Here is a 20,511-nt window from a genome sequence, read left to right on the forward strand (position 1 = left end):
TTGAGGGTTTGTTTGTTTTCTTTTTTCTTTATCTATTCAAATTGTCGTTGTTTTTTTTTTTTTTAGTTGTTCTTGTTGTTGTACTAAAACGTTGTTTGTTGTTTGTAGTTGTTGTTGTTAGTGTGGAGCCCAACATAAATATTAAGTAAATTACACGCACACCATTGCAAAAATAACATAGACAGAGACTTATTGCTGTCACTGTCAACTACCAAGAGCTGGCAGTATGCCTTAAAATTCTTTTTATTATAACCCGCATGTAAATATATTTTATGCTAATATTAAGCTGAACTGAGACTTGAGGGCAATTATGTTCAATTTGTTTTATAACTAACAAAAATCCCACGTTTTCGATCATCAACAGATTTTGTTAAGATTGTAATTGTCTGGTAACCCTTTCGAAGCTTTGACTTGTTGGGAATTGCAAGCGTCAAGCGTCGAAAAGTACAGCCTGCATTCCAGAGTTCAGTTTAATATTAGTTTTTTACACTTAAATCCGATTTTTATTTGTGGCTGTTTAATTTTCATTAGCAAAATTAAATATACAATGTACAGTTGTGCGCGTTTTTCTTAGTTTTTGATTCATAATTTGTTTCTACATATTTTCTAAAAGTGTGCAAAGGTTTTGCTTTTGTCTTGTTGCACGCGCCGAATGAAAACCAAATCAACTATTTGAGTTTTGTTTCTTTTTTATATACTTTTAAGGCCCAGCTATATGAAAGCTATGTATTTTTTTTAAAGTGTATTTCGAATATATTCATAATAAAGTCTAGCGTAACATAAGAAAATATATTTTTGTATTCTTTTTGCTGTGATAGCGGATTTAACACACCATTTGGAAAAGCTTTGAATTGTTCTGAATGGTTGGCAGCTGCAAGTTAAGAAAATGTATCTTAAAAGCTTTGTATGATATGTGTGTGATCCTATAAAAACAAGAAGAAGAAGTAGAAGTAGACGAACACAAAAAGACCATGAAGTGAACGCAAGTAAGTTTTGCTTTCATTGTGTGAGTGTGTGGGCGTGTGGAGGGGAAGGAAATTGGGATAAAATTGTTATGAATGGCATGAATTTCTATATATTTTGTTGGGAATAGACTGTAAGAGCTGTTGGCGGGGGGGTAATTGGGTGGTAAAGCTTGCTATCTGTGCTGCACCAATTACAAATTGTACTCAAATTGTCAACGACACAAACACACAGAGAGAAACTCGTTTCAAAATTTAACACACTAAATAAAAGCGTGAATTCGTATTGTTAGAAAGAAGAAAAAAGCATTGCCAATCTTTAGTTAGTTTTTAGTTCACAGTTACTAAGAGAGAGAATATGATTTGTTTTTTTTTTTTTTAATTTTATTCGAATTAACTGAGTGCAGCCTCACGTTTGGATTTGGCTACTTAAGGTACCTAGTTTTTAGAAAAGTTTAGTTCATAGCTCAACCTAATACGAGTCAGCACTAACTGGAGAAACCTACGAGAAGTTTAAATAAGTTGAGCTAAATTATAAACGAAAAAGAACTCATCATAACTTAAGTAAAGGCAGAAGAAACAAGTACATTAAAAAATAGTATCAAAATTGTTCTAGAAATTCGTATATTAAAAAGAAAAAGTAGTGTGTGTGTGTGTGTGTGTGTATGTGTGAATATAACGTGTTTCTTTATAATGTGTTTCTTGTTTTTTTTTTTTTGGCAACAAACTAAAGCATCGTGTGGCACAAATTGAATGTTTAAAGTAAAGTGAAAAAGTCAGATACAAAATAAATTATATTTCAACAACAGAGACAATAGAGAGAGAGAGAGATTATGCGAGCGAGACAAAGAGAGAGAGAGAGAGAGTTTTAAGAGCTTAAAGGTACAAAGGTCATTTAGTTTGTACCATTTTCACTTCTGAGAGCGAGCTGATTGATAGCACATACATGGTGACTCCGACTTCGACAGGAGGTCCTGAAACACGTACAGTTTGTTTTGGCATGGTTATATATATATAAATATATAGATATATTTTTTATATGCGAACAAAATAACGCTACTTAACAGTTAACAGTCAGTTGTATATGAATTAGTTCAGCTAATATTGAACTATACTAAATAATATATATGATATGGAATATACGTTGTGCCCGCCCACGTTCAAGTCGCGTTAACTAACCCTATTTAGTGTGTTTAACTAGTTGTTGTATTTAAATATGACGCTTGTACTTACCACCATAATTGGGTCTTACTCTTTTGTCATAACTAACACTAAAGGAGTCGAGTATAGCGGATATGTTTACGTCACCCAACATGCTGCCGCCGCCAGTTCTAAAGAGGGGAAGAGAAGAGAAAATGCATGTTAAATAAATTAAGTGTAATCATATGAAAATAAGCTATACTTATAATAATAACAAAAGCAGCTAGCTGTGGCACAACGAATATTAAATACGCTGTGCAATACAATAGAGGTATATTTCTAGCCGATTGTTCCTATATAAGCTATATGATATTGAGGTTGACAATATTTGCAGGATGTTGACAAGATATGTGGCTAACAGCGAGGCTCGTTAAGCAATTAATATCCTATATAGACATGGGCCACGCCCATAATTTGCTCAAAACTCAACCGATAAGGTTTGGCTTTTAGTTCATGGTTTAGCCTCCAGATATAAATGGTACCCTAAAATATCCTATATATGGCCAGACATAAGTCAAAATTCTAACACAAACGCTTTACATAAACTAAATGGGAACTACGAGTGAACGTGTATACCCAATTGCCTAAAATAATAACTAGATATGCATAGAAAAACTCTGGTTTTAACAGCTATATAATATAGTATAGTAACACAATTCGGCCGACTCTGAAGTATGCTCTGAATTAGTAGAGGAGTGTAGTACTAGAGGTAGTTATCCGGCGTCGCTCGAAAGAATATTAGGAAAATGCAAGTGGCAGATATAAAGCCACATATGACTTTTTTCTAGTTATTAGATTTAAAAGACAAAAACGAGGTCAAAAATTTTACAATATATAAAATATAATTAGAATCAAATGTGCATATTTTTTTTTGTAAGCGGCTGGAAAGAGATCGCGTGGGGAGATGTAATACAGTTTTTTATTGTAATAAGATTTGATTTTGTTCACAGTTAGAGGAAAAATAAAATTGCTTTGTATAGAAACCTAGATTTCATTTTTGTTGAGAATGTGGCAACAGCTAGGCAAACATGGCTAGACGATATAGCTGTATGCTCTATATGCTGGGAAATGCCTCCTCTTGGCTGTTATCTACATTTATACAACTTTATTAAGCCCTTGTTGTTATTTTTCCAGACATTTTATGGCTGTGGGGTATGAAAGCGGATGAAATGGAAACGGCTGCTGCAGGTATGTGTGTGCATGTGCGTGTGTGTGCCTGCATATGTGTATATTTCTATGTGTGTGCGTACGTGTGTGTGTTGGGGTGTGTGTGTGTGTGTGCTTTTGTGCCACATTTACTTTATTTGGCATCAAGTGCACACACCCACGCAAAGTCAAACAGTCAAACGGGCTGCCACAACCCATAGCCAGGCACATACGAATATTTATTTATGTGAATGCATATACATATATATATATACATGTGTGCTTACACATGCGAGAGTGTACGTGTGTGTGCTTGTGTGTGTATTATTTATGGCAAGTCCCTGGCGCTGAAGGCACAACCATGACTGTGTTTATTTGCGTCTATTCTGCGCTAAACTGTGCTATTAAAGCGCGTTTGTTGGCATTTTAACTGTCTCGCTGCTCGGCTATACACTCAAGTCTGCATGTATGCGTGAGTGTGTGTGTGTGTGTGTATGTGTATGTGTGCTTGCTGCTGTTGTGTGTGCGTGAGCGAAATCACAATTTAATAAAAGTTACGCCTGCAAATAAACAGCCAATATGAGTTACTTTCTTCTGTTTTGTGCGCGCGCGCAGTTCAAAAGTGTTTGCGTTTTTATGCCCTTCTAGAGGGTATTGCTAGTTTCTCATTCAATTTGTAACACATTGATGGAGATATCGCCGTTTCCAGATATTATATGTATGCATACGCATGTCCGTCTGTCTGTCCATCTTCCGAACTTGGAAGACCAAGAAGCTAGAGACATTTGATCTTAAATATCTATTTCCTTCTGTATCAAATGCGGTTGGATCATGTTATTTTCTTTGGATATCTTTTTCCATTCTTCTCCCATAGCTCGCAGATTATTAGAGCTAGATACACAGGTTTATTCACTTTTTGGAAACCTTTCCCTGAATCCTTCATAATTGGAAAACAAATGTTTATTGTGGGTTCAACCTTGCTCTCTGGTATACATAAAAATTTTATAAAAATTGCATGATAAATACTCGAGTTAATCCAGCATGGCTTTCCCTTATGGAATATGGAATATGTAGTCAAGAGAAGAACAAAAAAAGCCAGTGTATGTATGCATGCATGCAAAGTTAGATTCTTGTTATAAGTAGGTTCAGGGTATATGCTAGTCGAACAGTCCCGATAAAAGCACTTTTATTTAATTTTTTTTTTAAATTTTTGTTTTCATTTTAGCATTTCTGTACGCAAATTTGAAATTTCACCTTTTGAGCTAATTATTATTAGAGCTGAATTGTTTTTAATTTAGGAGCCAGCTGCAAACTGTAATCAAGGCACATAGACCCTTTCTCCCCGCCCTCTCTCTCTCCCTCTCTCTTGCTCTCTCTCTCTCTCTCTCTCTCTCTCTCTGTCTCTCTCCCTCTCTCTGTCCCCGCTCGCAGCTCTCACTGTCTCGCCTGCTGTCGGCTTTTGTGTATACGCAGCGTTGGCATTAAAGCAAAAGCCGACGCGAAAAAAATGGCAGCCTATTTATAAATATGTATTTATGTGTGTATAAGTATTATTTATATATATATGTATATATATATATATAGATATGGCTTCTAGCTGGTAGCTTCTGCAATGGCCTGACAACAGTTGATATGCGGTTTGCCTGTGCTTTGTGGATAATGAAAAAGTTTTGATTGCTATTTGATTTGAGTCTAAGAAATGACAGCATTGTGAGCGTGCGAGCACTTCGATGCCGTACACCGCTGCGTATGCGCAATATTTGTTTTTCCACTCGAAAAAAAAGAACATAACGAAAAACAAGAACAACAAACAATGTCATCAAAATTTTAATCTTACCCGCTGACAGCTTGTCGCGGCAATTGCTTGCAGAGCGCGCCTCGCATTTGCCATAGACAAAATTGGGGCGTGGCCTGTTGGCAGCGTGGCGTAAACGTAATATGCAAATGAGCTGGCAAGCCAGCTGAACTAATTATTATGCCACATTTGATCAACTTATTTATGCAGCTGCGCGCGGGACACACTCTACAAAACAGACATGTGTGCACACATGTGTGAGTGTATATATGTGTGTGTGTGTGTGTGGGGGGGTCTGTGTGTATGTATGTGACACTTGTTATTGAGTGCACTAGAAAATATTGAAGCAGCGTCCAAATATTTGCCTATTGAGACATGCAGATACACATAAGTAGTATTGACTGATTGTTATCTTATTGTAAAACCCTGTGAGTTTTGTGTGACAAATGGAAATTGCTCGACTAGCCGATGCCCTGTATGCAGATAGAAAGCATCTGATGTATGTAATGCATACTTATGGAGTGCATCTTTTTATACTTCTGATAATTCTTTTTTGCAATTTTGTGTGAAAAAAGCCGCACTCCTTGAAAGCTTTGAATTTGACTGTTTTCTCGTCCCATTTTTGGTTAGTTTCAATAATATCGCTTTCGAAACAGAACGAAAAGTAAATATGAAAAGTGAGCGCTTTTCAAATAAGCTAAAAATGTTGTTCGTTTCTTACGCAATCATCCCAATCTGGCTGCCTAAGTGTACTCTAAAGGGACGCAGAATTGAAGGATTCCGTATGCGGAGGAAATTGCGAAGGTCTCATCCAATCGATATTTTGGATCAATTTACAATAAACAATCTATTTAGATTTATTTTATTATGTTAGATCTAACTATAGAATAAATTGTATTACATTTATTCATATAGATAAAGCACAAAAACAATATTTAATTAATTAATTCAATAAGCAAACGAAATGATTACAAAAAGTCCGAATTTTGCTTCAAGAACCGTATGTATTTTTTTGTACACAAAGTTTCTCAAGTCTTTTCAAGTGTCTCATATATTAGTTTTTTATTCGCGAAAAGTGTCTATTGTGCCCATTATTTATACACTTTTTTTGAAAAACAATGACCACAAGAAGTTGTTAGAACTTTGCTACAACTCTGCCTTAACAAGCTTTCTTTTGGCGTATCAAGCGCCCATTATGCCCATAGTAGGCTTTTATTTTTCCAATTTTTGTTAAGATAAATAAACTAAAAATCTTTAAGTTACATTGAATAGAAATGCTAACAGAAAATAAATAGAACTTCTCTTCAACTATGCATTAACAAGCTTTCCTTCGCATTCTGCAAGAGCTACCTATTTGTACATAAACTAACGAATTTATGTTTACTTTTAACACAAATGACAATAAGACATAAGAACTTCTTTTAAGATCTGCATTATTAATTTTATTTAGCACATTTGGACCATTGTGCGCGTTGCATGCAATAAATGCGCGCATAAGTAGGCAACGCTTTTTGCAACACAAAATTGCAAAGTGGCTTGCACAAGTTTCAAGCAGCAGCAGCACAATAAAAGCTGTAACAGTTACGAAAACAACAACAACAACAAAAACGATGAGCTATAAGAAAGGCATGTCATGCGCAGGAGTGAGCATGGTCCAGGCCCAAAACGTGTCGCCGAGTGTTATGCCAACACCATCCGCCATATTATCGCTGGCCACACAGTTTGTTGTCTTATCTGAAGCTGCTGTGTGTGTGAGTTTCTGTGTGTGTTTATGTGTGTGTGTGTGTGCCTGTGGCAACGCCCCAACATTGGTGGCTGCGTAACTTATGCTGCTCGCCCGCAAATGAAAATGTAAGAAATATCTTTGTTATTGTTTGTTGCCGTTGCTATTGTTGTTATTTTTACTGTTGTTGTTGTTGTGGTTGTGGTTGTTGTTGTTGCCGTTGTCGTTTTTAGTGGCACTTTGAGCACTGGCCCATTACGTATACGCTGCGTTGGACACGCGCCATTGCATAAATTCAAGTGTTATGTTAAAACAAAGCGGAAATGCGAAAAAACAGCTAGCTAACATTATCTTGCTGCCAGTCAGCATGCCCCACCTTCCTCGTACTCTCACCCTCTCTCACTCTCTCGCTCTCTCTCTCTCTCTCTTTAAATCCGGGACACCCATGTCAGACAAAAGTCTAGCTGGCAACGGCAATGCCAGCGCCAAGATAAGCACAACTTTGGCAAAGGCCTTTATTTTGCGCAGTAAAACGCTGCGTCTTTGTATGAGTGTGTGTGTGTGTGTGTAAGTGACTCTGGACTTTTACGCGGCAATTGTGATACCCAACATGTGACTAAGCGTTTTTAATAAAGTGATAACTTGATGCCTGACGTTTCCTAAAAATAAACATATTCCACAGCTGAAGCTGATGTGCGGCACGTGCGGGGCCGGGGCCGGGAAAAAAAATGGCCGGATAAACATGTTTGGCGCTGACCACGCCCATGCACACACAGGCAACATCATTTAGTGGTAAAAAAAAAGACCAACGGAAAGTAGGATTTTATGTGGATGTGACAACATGTTTGGAAGAGCACATAAAAATATTAAAGCAACAAGTTAACGGAAAATTAAAGATATAATATAAAAGTTTTGTGGATTATCTGACTAAAAATGAATAAACAAATATTGAGAGCTTTTGTCGAGTAGATTTTGGCAAATAAATAAATAATTGGCACAGTTTTTCTGGCTCAAACACAGAAAGAGAAGACTTTGATATCTGCGCTTTGCTTGTCCCATTGCTTAACTTTTGTAATTCTCAACAAGTTAAGGCTTCGAAAGGGGGACAACAAGGCGTTTGCAAACCTTCTGTTGTTCAGTTTGCCAACAACCTGCTCAGTTTGAGGAGTTATTACCTTGCTGTTACTTATATTTAAATAACAAATAACTAACATAAACCTCAAGCCGGACAGCTTATTATAAGTAATCAAAGGTCAATTAAACCAATTGCTATATTTGGCTCAATTAGACTCGTGGGACACAATAAACTTTTTCTATATATAGTAGAAAAGTCTTCTAAATATAGTATGCTTTATAGAGAGTTTATGATGAGTATTGCTTAGTTATATCAATAAAAGACTTCCAATATGGCATACTGATGCATGGCTAACAAGTTTGCATTCTAGTTTTATATTAAGATAAGCTTTACTTTTTTTGAAAAATTAGATTCTTTGCGGGAGCTCGAACCCTTAACTGTTTTCAAAGAAACATTTTGAGTATTGTTGTTAGAGGCTTTATTTTCAAGCGACCTCATGCTTGTTAGTTCAACGCTTCTTCAAACTTTGACCACAGTTTTCTTTATTGTGAGGTCGCATTTTACAAAAACCCGACGGAGTGCACACATTCAACCCAAAAGGCAACATTCATATATATTTCAGCTTCCAAAGTCTAAGCGTGTGGGCTCTGCTCTCTCAGTCAGTCAGTCAATCAGTCAGTCAGTCAGTCAGTCAGTCTCTCGGGACAAACACTTTTTTCAATATAGATCTGTATACTCTTACTTATATGTCCTTATGGGCTAACCCGTTCTACAGCCTTCACAATGATTTGTTCTTTGATAAAATCAAATTTGAAATTCAATTGATGTGACAGCTAAAAGTGAGGAAAATGCATAAAAAATTGCATTACTTTGACAAGTCCTTGACATTTTCCAAATGAACATCAACAGACAGCACACAGAGAGAGAGAGAGAGAGAGAGAGAGAGGGGGAGAGGGAGAGGGAGATAGACTATAAAAAAAACCAGGCTAGGGCAAATAGCAGCGAGGCTAGCAAAAATAGTTGCTGGTCGAATTGCATTACGAGATACATTTGAACAGAGAAAAAGGCTGGCACACAAAAAAAAAAAAAAAAAAAAAATGAAAGAAAAATATATAGATTGTGAAGTTGCCGTGTCTGGGCTTTATTAAATATTTGAAAAGCGAATAGAAAATGGCAGCGGCTGGCTGAACTGCGACCCTAAAAGGCCCCCTTTTTGCTTGGAAGCAGCCCCTTTGTGGATATTCTCAATCATCCTCAAAATGTGAAGGAACAACAATTTACGCTCAATGGCACTCGACGGCGAGCTGTTGTCGCAGCTGCTGCCAACGTCTCCAGCCAGCGATGATTTTCGTTATACCCTACCTGAGGGTAGTCGCACTTTTGGCATGGAATATGTAACGCTCAGCAGGTGACAATCATAAGGAATATACGGTTGTTATCTTAATGAAACTGAATTTATATATGTATATGGCATCAGAAGCCTGCGAGTCGAACTAGCAAGCGTGAGGTCACTGGTTCATACCCTACTGCACTTTTCGTATATCTGCAGCTTATTAGTTTTTATTCGAATAATCATACCGAGCTTCTATATCATATAGCTGCCATGGAAAAAAAAGGTCGGACTAGCAAGCGTAAGGTTGCTGGTTCAGACTCCACAACACTTTTGTAATATTTGCTGTTGCGGCCTGGAATAGAAATATGTCGAAGCTGTGTGCTACTTTGAAGGGTATTGCAACTTCGATACTAAGTTTTTTATTATTTTTTTTGCTGAATGCTGCAGCCTGCCACACACACACACACACAGGCTTCTGCTGCTGCTTCTGTCGTCAGCTGGGCGGTGTTGCTTTGTCGCTGGCACTTCGGCATTATCTGCCATCAATAAATTGCAAGTGAAGTGCGCACTTGTGTGGCAAGTGCTGCACAACGGGGCACACAGCGGGAGATAGAGGCAACAGCAGCTACCAGTGCCAGTCCGTGTCCGAGTCCGAGTCCATGTGCCCAGTCTCCTCCAGGAGGCAGCCAGGCAGGCAGGAAGTTGAAGGGTCTAAAAGTGAGCAGCAGACGTTGGACTTTTGTGCGGGCAAATTGTGTCGTTGTGTTGCTTTGGCCTTTAACCTTTCTTAGCGGCAGCTGCGCGCGTGTGTGTGCAAGGCTGCACGGTATCTGTGTGTGTGTGTGTGTGTGTGTGTGTGTGTGTGTGTGTGTGTGTGTGTGTGTGTGTGTGTGTGTGTGTGTGTGTGGCCGTGTCGCCTGTGCAATGTTGCATGAAAAAGTGGCGTAAACTCAACTCTAATGCCGCACCGCCTGGCCCAAATAAGCAGCCAACTGTGCTAAAGTCGTGCCACTTGCCACATTTCCACGACATTTGCCTCTTGCCTTTGCCTTTGCCTGCCGCCATTCGCCTGTTTGCCCTCTGACCCCGTGTTGTTTTGTAGCAGCACACGCGATCAGCTAAGCCCATAAACGTGCATTTGTACGTCTCAGTTCCTAGTTAGTGGCAGTCGCCTATCCGCCGCTGGAGTTTGCCCTCAAACCTTTTGATTTACTTAAATTGCCTGTTTGGGCGGCTTATGCAAATCTTGTCTGTGTATGTGCTGCGAACTCAGCCGTTTTCTAGCTAAATTTGGCTATATTCAGAGCTTGTTCGAAAGAATTAGTTGAGGTATGCAGGCTTATATTATTAAGTTTCTATTAAGCTATTTAGAAATATATTTAGCTTTCTAAAGAATAGGCTTGAGTTGGTTTTAAATATTCTTGGATTGATTTTATCAAACTCGAATACTCAATCGACTTAGCTGAAAACCGACAGGCTAAACAGTGTTCGAATAAACTCTTCACCCAACCCGTTCATACAAACAAAGTTCGAGCTGCTTAGCAACATTTTCAAGCTGCCCGAGTCAGCAACATGTTCGATCTAACCGGGCTGGTGTTGTGTCAATGTAAGATAAGACATGTATGTACCATAAGCTTGAATATAACCGAAAATATTCGAGCTTAGAGCTCGCTTGCTCCATCAGCTTCGGCTTACTTTTAAGATTGACCTGAGCTCTCGTTCGAGTCAACAGACTCAATTTTTTTCTGTCTGCAACTAAAGCAACTCGAACTCGAACTCGTTCGAGTAAGTTCGAGCTCCGCTCTACTTCAAGCACTGCATAAATGCAGCTACTTTTTTTTTTAGCGACAATTGCCAGCACTGTTGCCGTCCTGCAGGGCTGCACCTAAATATGGCCTAATGAGCGTTAACTCGAAAAGGCAAAGAAAAACATTGCCAAATGCCACAAATTGTGTACAATTCTTTTGGGCCGCTAATCAAATATGTCGCATGCACCTTTCGAAAACCAAACCAAACAACCAGAACACACTTTCAACAAATGCCCAAGCCAACCCCAACCCATCTGCCCAGCCAGCCCTTCAACTAGTTGGTAATTACAAGCGCTGCGCCAGGCAGTTGTCATTTTTCAGGTCCGTCGCATTTTAATAGCCGCCACATGCAAATGTGACGATGACGAGCTTAATAAATTGCCCACATTCATTTAAAAAAAAAAAAAAAGTAGTCCTCAGCTTTAGTGTTCACTGTAGTAGTTTACTGTTGACCCGCTCGAAACAAGCTGTCATTGCGCCTAATTAGCCCAGTTGACCAGCTCCGAGGCTCAGCTTTTACACGTTGCGCATTTTGCAGTCAACTTATTTTGTATAATCATAAATTATCATGAACTATGACTCCATTGGGGCACACACCACACACACACACACACACACACACACACACAGGGGCCGCTGCAGTTGTGCAATGCAGCAAAGTGCCGCAACAATAAATTTATTTCTATTAAAATATTCAACTCAAGCGTTTTTTAATAATACATCATAATGCATAAGCAGAAAGATTCTTTTGCGACTTTATTAATCATATGCATATATTTTTAAAGCCAAGATTAACATATGACAAAACTTGGACAAGTTATGATAATTGGAATGTGGGCTACATGATACAAAACAAGTCGAACAAATATGACATGCCAATATTCATAAATTTTGGCAACCCAGAGGGCAATACCTTTCCAAGGTAAGATATCGAAAAGTTATGGAAATTTAAAGTTTAGTAGGGGTATCTATATATTTTGGCATGATTTTTAACCGTAAATTTGCCTCTTCAGTAAATCACCGTTTTAAGTAGCACAAAAAGGAGGTTTGAGACTGATTTTGAACTAAACCTATGCATCATGCAACAGTTAAATATGAAGTTTTTGCATCAATCTGTCAATCATCTAATTGGTTTCACCAAGTTCCACTTATTGTAGTATAACTTTGTTCTAGAACTAGTACAAAAGAGACTTGAACCTGGTTTGGCGTATAATCAATCTCCAATGCGACAACTACAAGTGAAGCTGTTAGATCAATTAATAAATCAATCAATCAGTCAATTGGTTCAATCAAGACTTACAGCTGATAGCAAAACTTCGTTCAAGATCCAATTCAAATGTGGCCTGAGCCTGATTTTAAGCATAATTAATCTCTCATACGACAGCTAAATATGATCAATCAATCAAATAATTGGTTCAATCAGGTTCTACTAACATACAAGAACAAATACAAAATCAGGGCGAGCCTTAATAATCAATCTCTTATGCGTCAACTTAATGTGATGTTTTTACATCAATTAATAGACCAATCAATCATTCAATGAGTTCAATCAACTTTTTATTGCTTAAACCTGATTTTAAGCCTTGTCAATTCCTCCTACGGCAGCCACAATTCACTTTAATGCCAGATTTTGAGGATAATCAATATCTTATACGTCAGTTAAATGTTGACTTTCTACATCAATCGCTCAATCAATCAACTAGTTCATCAATCAAGTTGTAATAGTATGTACTAGAATCAGTTCAATGCCGGTTTGAACATGATTGCAAGCGTAATCTATCTTTCGTGCGACAACTAAATATTAAGTAAGCAATCAATCAATTAGCTCAATCAAAACTTACGCAGATTGCACTGTGGTGCTCCGTTTGGGGCCCGTCTCCTGTACGATTAGCGCCATGTTAATGGCCAGCCAAATTGTTAGCAGGGGTGTGCGGGTGCGGGGCGTCAGTATAGTTAATTTATCCATTGCTGAAACACTCATGGTGGTGCAAGTTGTTGTTGCTTTTCTTGTTGTTGTTGTTGTTGTTGTTGTGGTGCGTGGCAAAGTCACAAAGTTTGGAAGGTTGTTATTGTTAGTCGTGGGTGCGTATTATTGCTTAGTTAAAAATCTTGTTGTTGTTGTTATCGTTTGCTTTAGTTAGTTGCGTGGCATTAAAAAGGTTGGTTTTGTTTTATATTTTTTTTTTTGGTTGTTGTTTATAAAGTAAGTTTTAGTTGATGTTTTAGTTACAGTTGCAGTAATTAGTTAAGTAAAGCTTCTTCTGCTTCCTCTGGTACAGTTGAGTTGAGTCTTCTGCTCTAGCTAGCTTCTTCCTTAACTTCTCTTATCTCTTGTGGCGCTCTAGTCTCTCAGTCAGTGAGTTAGTTGGTTGTTTTAGGCAGCGAGGCATTCAGTCAGTACATCAGTGCATGCGTGTGAGTGTGTATGTGTGTGTATGTGTGTGTGTGTGTGTTATGTGTGTGTTTAATTTTGCAAATTGTCTGCTTGTTGTGTCTCAATGCATGCGCTGCCAGTGAGAGATCGTTTGACTGCGCGGCCAGGCGTAGCTCAACCAGAACAATGCCAGCACGAGTAGCATCAGAAGCTGACACAACACAACCGAATCCGATATAGATTCAAGTTCAATTGGACTCGGTATGGCCAGACTGGCATGAGCCACTGTTCCTGTTCCTATTCCTGCTCCAACTGCCTCCTGCTGCTGCTCCTGCTGCTGCCTCGCTGTTGCTCTCGTGTCGGTTGTTGCTCTGCTGCGCGCTGTTGTCCTCGGCCACATCAATTGCCAGTTGCTGCTCCAAAGTTGTTGCTGTTGTTGTTAGCCCACCTCCGTTTTGATGCGCTCATCCGTTAACTTTCTGTTTGCCTTCTTCTTGAAGTCTGTCTGCTTTTTTTATATTCTTTTAATTACTTTTCTCTGTGGTCATTGAGCCTTTTACGTTTGTTCAGTGTGCACATTTTATGTGCTGCGTATGCGTGCCTAGACTCTGTTCGGTATGCTGTTCATCTTTATCCCTGGCTTACGGTCCTTCAGTTCGTCATCCAAATAGACGCTCCATTCCATTGCCTGTTTAATGTCCTGCTTATTGTTATTGTACCACGGCGCCTTTATTGTCCTCGACCTGTAACCAGCGCCTATTGTTGTTGTTTTTGCTCTTGATGTTGTTATTGTTGTTGTTGTTGCAGGCGACTTGTCTCATTTTATGTGTTTGGTTTGGGAATTGTTCGTTTGTTTGTTTTGCCTTTGGCTTTAACTTTTGACATTGTTACTACGATTTTTGGTTCCAATAATTTTGTGTGTTCTTTTTCTTAGTTTATATTACTTCATAAACACTGCAAATTTTTAGAATTAATATTGAAACATTTCTATATTTTTTATTTCATTTTGTTCAATAGTTTTTTTTTTTTTGTATTTTTTTTAACTATTTATTAAAAGCACACATTAGTTAAACTTGCATATTTTATACAATTTGTATAATTAATTTTGATATTTTTTTTATTTATTAATTAATTAATTTCTATTTGTTTATTTATTTATTTAATAATTTATATTGTTTATGTTATTTAGTTTTTATAACGTCTTAATTGACTTATAATTTTTTATTTAGACCTCATTTTTAGAAATTAGCTCCAATCAAAATAATTGCTTTATGACCATTTTGTATTATTTAATTTTTTTTTAATTTATGTAGGTATGTTTATTATCCAATTTACGTTTTTTTTATATTATTTCATTATTTAATTAATATTTATAAATATTTATTTATTTAATTTTAATTTTGTTAAATTTAATTTTATTATTTTGCCAAGATACAAGATATATTGTTTATTTAATTTTTTTGTCGTTTAAATTGTTATTTTAGTTCTAGTTTCAATATTTTTTATATATTCCAAAAATTTTGTTGTATTTTACATATGAATTTTCGTCTGTAGTTTTTTTTGATATTCCGAATTTTGTTTTATATTTTAGTTCACTTTTTCGAATGTCTGGACTTTCAGTTGTTTCAAGTTTATTATTTTTAATTAAGCATTTTATATATTATATAAATATATGTATATATATAAATAACGGCTTAGTTGGGGCGCAGCTGGCTTAAATTCAAATTTGTTCAGCTTCGTACGTTTCGAAGTAAATCTATGCATATGCGTAAAAGTCTACTGACACACATAAGTACGCACTCACACACAGGCACGCAGGCACACTGACACACATAAAAGCACACATGCACACAAGCTTGCACACACACACACACACACACGCACACACAGAGAGTTATGAGCAGGCTCTTTTGTATACTTGTAATTTTGTTTGGTTTTTTGCCACTTCTGCTTCTTCTACTTCTTCAGCTTTCGTCTTCCTTAGATATATTAGTTTTTTTTTATTTTATTTTTATATTTATTTTTATTTCTGCCCTGCTGCTTGCCGTCCGTTACATTTTCTCAGCTGCGCGTTTGAAAGCCGTTTGGCCGTGTTGGCCAACGGGACCAGAACCGTTGACAGTTGTTCAGCGCCAGGCTGTGAACGCGAGAGCTTAGCGCGAGCAGCGAGAGAGCGCAATGAAGCCAAAAATAGCCTGAGCCTGTATGCAAGAGAAAGAGAGAGCGAGAGTAAGAGAGAGCGCAGCGCCTGTAAGTATGCTATGGCTGCAAGCTCGTTTCGCCTCGCTCTCTCTCTCTCTCTCTCTCTCTCTCTCTCTCTTTGCTGCTGTCTGTCGCTTTAGCCGTGCTGTGCGCTTTGGGCCATGTTTTTGTTCCCTTTTGGACTTGGCTTTTGCAGAAAATGTCACTGGCAAACTGTGGCAACCCCGGCAGTTACACTCTGTTTAGCATAAACGCTTGCTACTTGGCTCCTGCCACTAGCTGCTAGCTCTGTGTGTGTGTGTGTGTGTGCGTGTGTGTGTGTGTGTGTGTGTGTGTTGTGTGTTAGGCCTTTTTCTTTTGTATTGTTGTGTGTGTGTTATTCTTTTTTTTTTTTTAATTTTAGCTTTTATTTGTTTTGTTTTTTTTTTTCTAAGCGCATTTGATTTGTATGCCGCTTTGGCTCCTTCCGGCGGCACGTCCTTTCGCCCACGCATTGTAATATGCTTTTTATGTTTTTGCAAAATTCTCCTACACATATCTCGTTAATTGCTTTTGTGTGTGTGTGTGCTTGTATTACATATGTGTGTGTGTGGCTTTTGCTTTCAAAATTTTGCCTGCCTCGTTGCTTTGATTGCATTTGCTGGCAAAGGATTTAAATTTGGTGCCAGCCGCTAAATTGTTGTTGTTTTTGTTGTTATTTTGTTGTATGTGTGTGTGAGTGTGTGTGCATTGTTGCCATGGCTGTTGCTGTTGTTCAACTTGTTAAAAAACATGCGAGCTAAGCCTTTGCCTTTGCCAAATAAATTACATAAGCACATGCACATGTATGTAAGCATACACAATGCACTGTACAGAGTCTGGATGAAGAGTTTTCTGCTATATTAATTAATTTTGATATGAATATCAGTTGTTCTATATATAAGCTGCAGCTAAAACGGGCCTTTGTCTTTGTAAGAGTTATTAATGAGTTTTACATATTTGATGAGCTACAAAACGGGATGTTCTTATACCCCAAACCCATTAAAAAAGGGTATAAAGGGCAGAAGAGATTTGTGCAAATGTAGGTAGAAGGAGAAGAAAGCAGAAGGAGCCATCTCTAAGCTTATCAGGCATTTATATGCTTGATCAGCATCAAAAGATGAGTATGTCTATCGTCCGTCTGGCTGTCCGCATGAGTCTGACCATCTCGAGAACTATAAGAGCTAGAGATATTGCCATATGCTAGGGCTTAAGTATGTATAGTATTTATAGTATGTATAGTATGTATAGTATGTATAGTATGTATAGTATGTATAGTATGTATAGTATGTATAGTATGTATAGTATGTATAGTATGTATAGTATGTATAGTATGTATAGTATGTATAGTATGTATAGTATGTATAGTATGTATAGTATGTATAGAATGTATATATATATAGTAAACATAAATCTAGCAGATAACCCATCTCGGATGGCTCGCCCTAGTCTTCACGATATATATTAAAGCATACAGTTTTGGGCTTTGGTATAAAAACGTTTTGGTATGTAATATGAAAGCAGATTCAGATTCCAGATTCATTTTAGGGTATCTCCAAGTCGCGCACTTCCGACTTACTCGTTAAATATGCAGGCGCTTTACTTTTGGCCCACTCTTTGCATATTTAATGGTCACCAACTTGCAAATTACTTAATCAGATTTTATAGACAACTCACAGTATTTTTTGGCAAAGTTTTTAATGGCAGCACCGAAATTACTTGCAATATACCAACAATTTTTGGCCAGCTTTCAAAAGGGCCTTTAAATATTCCTTACGCCCAGCTGTCAGCGTTGAGGTGCTGGCTAAGACTTTAAGCCCTTAAGCTTTGGGGCCAGTATCATTATCATGAGCGGCTGTGCTTATGCCTCGTTTATCTACAGATATGCAGCACTAAACCAGCTGTATGTGTGTGTGTGCATGTGTGTGCGATTGTGTGTGTGTGTGCCTTGATATGTGGGTCTGCGCGTTTTTGGCAATTAAAAGCATATGCGGGCCGGCTGCCTCATCAGGCTAATCAACGAGCGAACAACCCAACAATTTGCTTCAAAATAAAACAAAGCCAAGTTAGCAAAGCAGGGCGCAACGAAGGGGTGGTGGGGCAAGGGGCGAATAGGCGAGGGGTGCCGCAAGGCGGCTGCCAAAACGAGCGTTGGAGACGCGCACGAAGACGCCGTCGACGACTTTGACGTCGCGGTGCGATGCTCCTAACTTATGCAGAGTGCCCAACCACAGGCAAACAAACGTTTATACACACACACACACTCACACACAGACAAACACACACAAGCACACACACTCGCGCACACACACACGCGCGCGTTGCAGCAGACTCCTTTTTACCTACACTTTTGAGTATTTATTTAGGGTTTGCTTTTTTGTTGTGCTGCCTTTGTGTGTGTGTGCGTGTGTGTGTGTATGAGTGTGAGTGTGTGTGTCAAGCAAACACGGCCAGAATGATGTGTGTGCGTGTGTGTGTCAGAGCAAATGATTCAGCTGCTTTTATTTGTTTAAATTTGTGCCGTTTCGCAAAAAATGCGCAACTTATTTTTTGATAACGAATTTTGACTATATATAGTATATGCATATATACTTATATACATATATATATATAATATTCTTTCTTTCTAAACACGTATTTGCCGTTACACACACTCGCACACACACACACACACACACCAAAAGCCACGCATACGACGCGCTCTCTACACCAAGAAATATGCATAAAGTTGGCTTCGATTTTTGCAGCTACGCCTCTTTTTTTTCGCCCAACGCCAGATTGAAGCACAATTGTTTTTTTTCATATTTTTATATAATTTTTTTATAATTTAAGCACCGTCGAATTTGTTGTTGTTGTTTAATTTCGAATATTATTTTTTTTTGTACTGTATTTTTACCAGAAATCGGTGTGTGTGTGTGTGTATGTGTGTGTGTGTGTGTGTGTGTTTTGGGAAAATGTATCTATGGCTCGCTTTGAACTATTTTTGCACACAGCGTTGACGAGGACAAACGTCTGAACTCAACTCGACACGGACACGGACTCGGGACCTGAACGCCGACGTCGAGGCGCTCAGCAGAAAATCAGCCAGAACGAATCGCTGGCCCAGTGTTGTAAAACACGAAGCTGCACAAAATTCTGGGCGCGACTGGCGAGAGTCCAACACGAAGGGCTAGCCGAGCGCCAAAAGCCGAATGTTGAGACGAAGTCGAACCGGGCCGAAAGTTGCACGCTTCAGCTCTCAGTGTTTGCAAAGGGGGGGTAGGTGTGCTGATGGGGAAGGGGGGGCTGGGGAGAGGGGTTTGGGTATATGTAGCTGTAGCTGTAGCTTCTATAAGTCCTTGTTATTGTTGGCTTTAAGTGCACGCTACTGTTTCGCTGCCCGCGTCGCTGCCGGCGTCGGCGTCGCAGCAAACGTTTCGGGCCGCTTTAGCCAGCCCCCCCTGCCCCCTCCCGCAGCTGCTGCTGCTGCTGGAAACTCTGGCACTTCTCGCTCACAAATCAACATAAATCAGCTAAATCGTCAGGAAACAAGCAACACAGCAACTGCAGCAGCAGCAGCAGCGGCAGCGGCCGCCGGCTAAAGCTCTGTATTAGTAGATGTAGCTGTCATATTTGTTGTACTTATTGTTGTTGTAGTTGTTGTAGTTATTCTTGTAGTTGTTTTAGTTATTGTTTTTGCTGCTGCTGCTGGAGTAGTTTTTGCTCAGGCAGTTGCTCTTGTTTGCCATTTGCTGTCTCCACATGTAGTTCATTTACCAGCACTGGCACACTTGTCGTATGCTTGATATTTATATATATATATATGGCAACATATATAAATTGAACCAACACGCATGTTTTGTATGTGTGCCAAGCTGTTGACAGCGACTCTAAAGGCGCTTTTCCAATCATTTTATGCCATACAAATGCTCTTTAAATATCAAATTGCAAACTTCATTTGCATTTTCTATTACTAAATATTGTCTTAATATTATAGAAGGTAAGTTAGAGTGCCCGACAAGAAGATACTCTGACATATATGTATACAACCAACAAACACACTCTGCAAGCTGCGCGTCTGTGCTTCTTCTTTCCTTAGCCCCAAACTAAATAGGGGAACTGCAGTCTTGATGAACTAAGCTGTTTATAGTCCGATCTTGATGAGCTTTTCAGGACTTAATTATGGCATCCAAAGGAGCATATATACCAAAGCGCAAGGCTCTACCTTTTGAAGCTTTGAGCTTTAGTTCTAACCTTGAGAGAAAAAGGTAAAGATTGCCAAAAAAACTGTCTGACTGACTGAATGAATAACAGACTGACAGAGTGATTGACTGATTGACTGACTGATTGATTGACTGACTGATTAGTGCCCAACGCACACCCCAAACCATAAATATAATTGAAATATTAATGCATTAAATTTAAAGCAAAGAACTTGGACTGATCTTAATCAGGGCCGGGCTAGTTAATAGCTGGTTAATTTATATCTCATAAAATATATATATATATAAATATCTTGTTATATTTTTTTTCATAAATTTCTGATTCCAATGGTCATCAAAACTCAGCTTTATAATATTGAAATTCAATCATAGTCAAAATGTCAATTTATGCGGTCAGTTAAGGGTCGAAAATAACAGGCCAGAGACTGCTGAGGATTTCATGCTGGCGGTGTCAACCGAGTTGACTTTTCAATGCGCACTGCTGATTTTTTAATAAGCATAAATTTTGTGGGCCAAGCCCAAATACGCCAAGCCAAATCACGTATACGCACTCATTCACATGCACACACACACGTACACGCACACACACACATATAGACATACGCACAGTCACACACAGGCGCGCAAATTGATTGAGTTTGCCGTTGTCATTTGTTGCTGTGGCTGCCCAAAT

General features: G+C 38.5%; 1 protein-coding gene across 3 annotated transcripts in view; it reads right to left on the reverse strand.

Moving 5' to 3' along the window:
- LOC115762632 (gamma-aminobutyric acid receptor subunit beta) overlaps positions 1 to 13,701 on the reverse strand; it is a 33,971-nt gene extending 20,270 nt beyond the window's left edge. For all 3 annotated transcript variants that reach the window (XM_030704936.1, XM_030704935.1, XM_030704934.1), the window contains exons 1-3: positions 12,884 to 13,701; positions 2,196 to 2,293; positions 1,869 to 1,936 (exon numbers count right to left, since the gene is read on the reverse strand). In XM_030704936.1, the coding sequence (XP_030560796.1) occupies positions 1,869 to 1,936; positions 2,196 to 2,293; positions 12,884 to 13,023 (306 nt within the window). In that variant the 5' untranslated portion in view covers positions 13,024 to 13,701. The remainder of the gene's footprint in view (positions 1 to 1,868; positions 1,937 to 2,195; positions 2,294 to 12,883) is intronic.
- Positions 13,702 to 20,511: the final 6,810 nt, after the last annotated feature.

The sequence above is a fragment of the Drosophila novamexicana genome, unplaced genomic scaffold (assembly GCF_003285875.2).
Source record: "Drosophila novamexicana strain 15010-1031.04,08,12 unplaced genomic scaffold, DnovRS2.1 tig00000644-arrow-pilon, whole genome shotgun sequence".
Taxonomy (NCBI): domain Eukaryota; kingdom Metazoa; phylum Arthropoda; class Insecta; order Diptera; family Drosophilidae; genus Drosophila; species Drosophila novamexicana.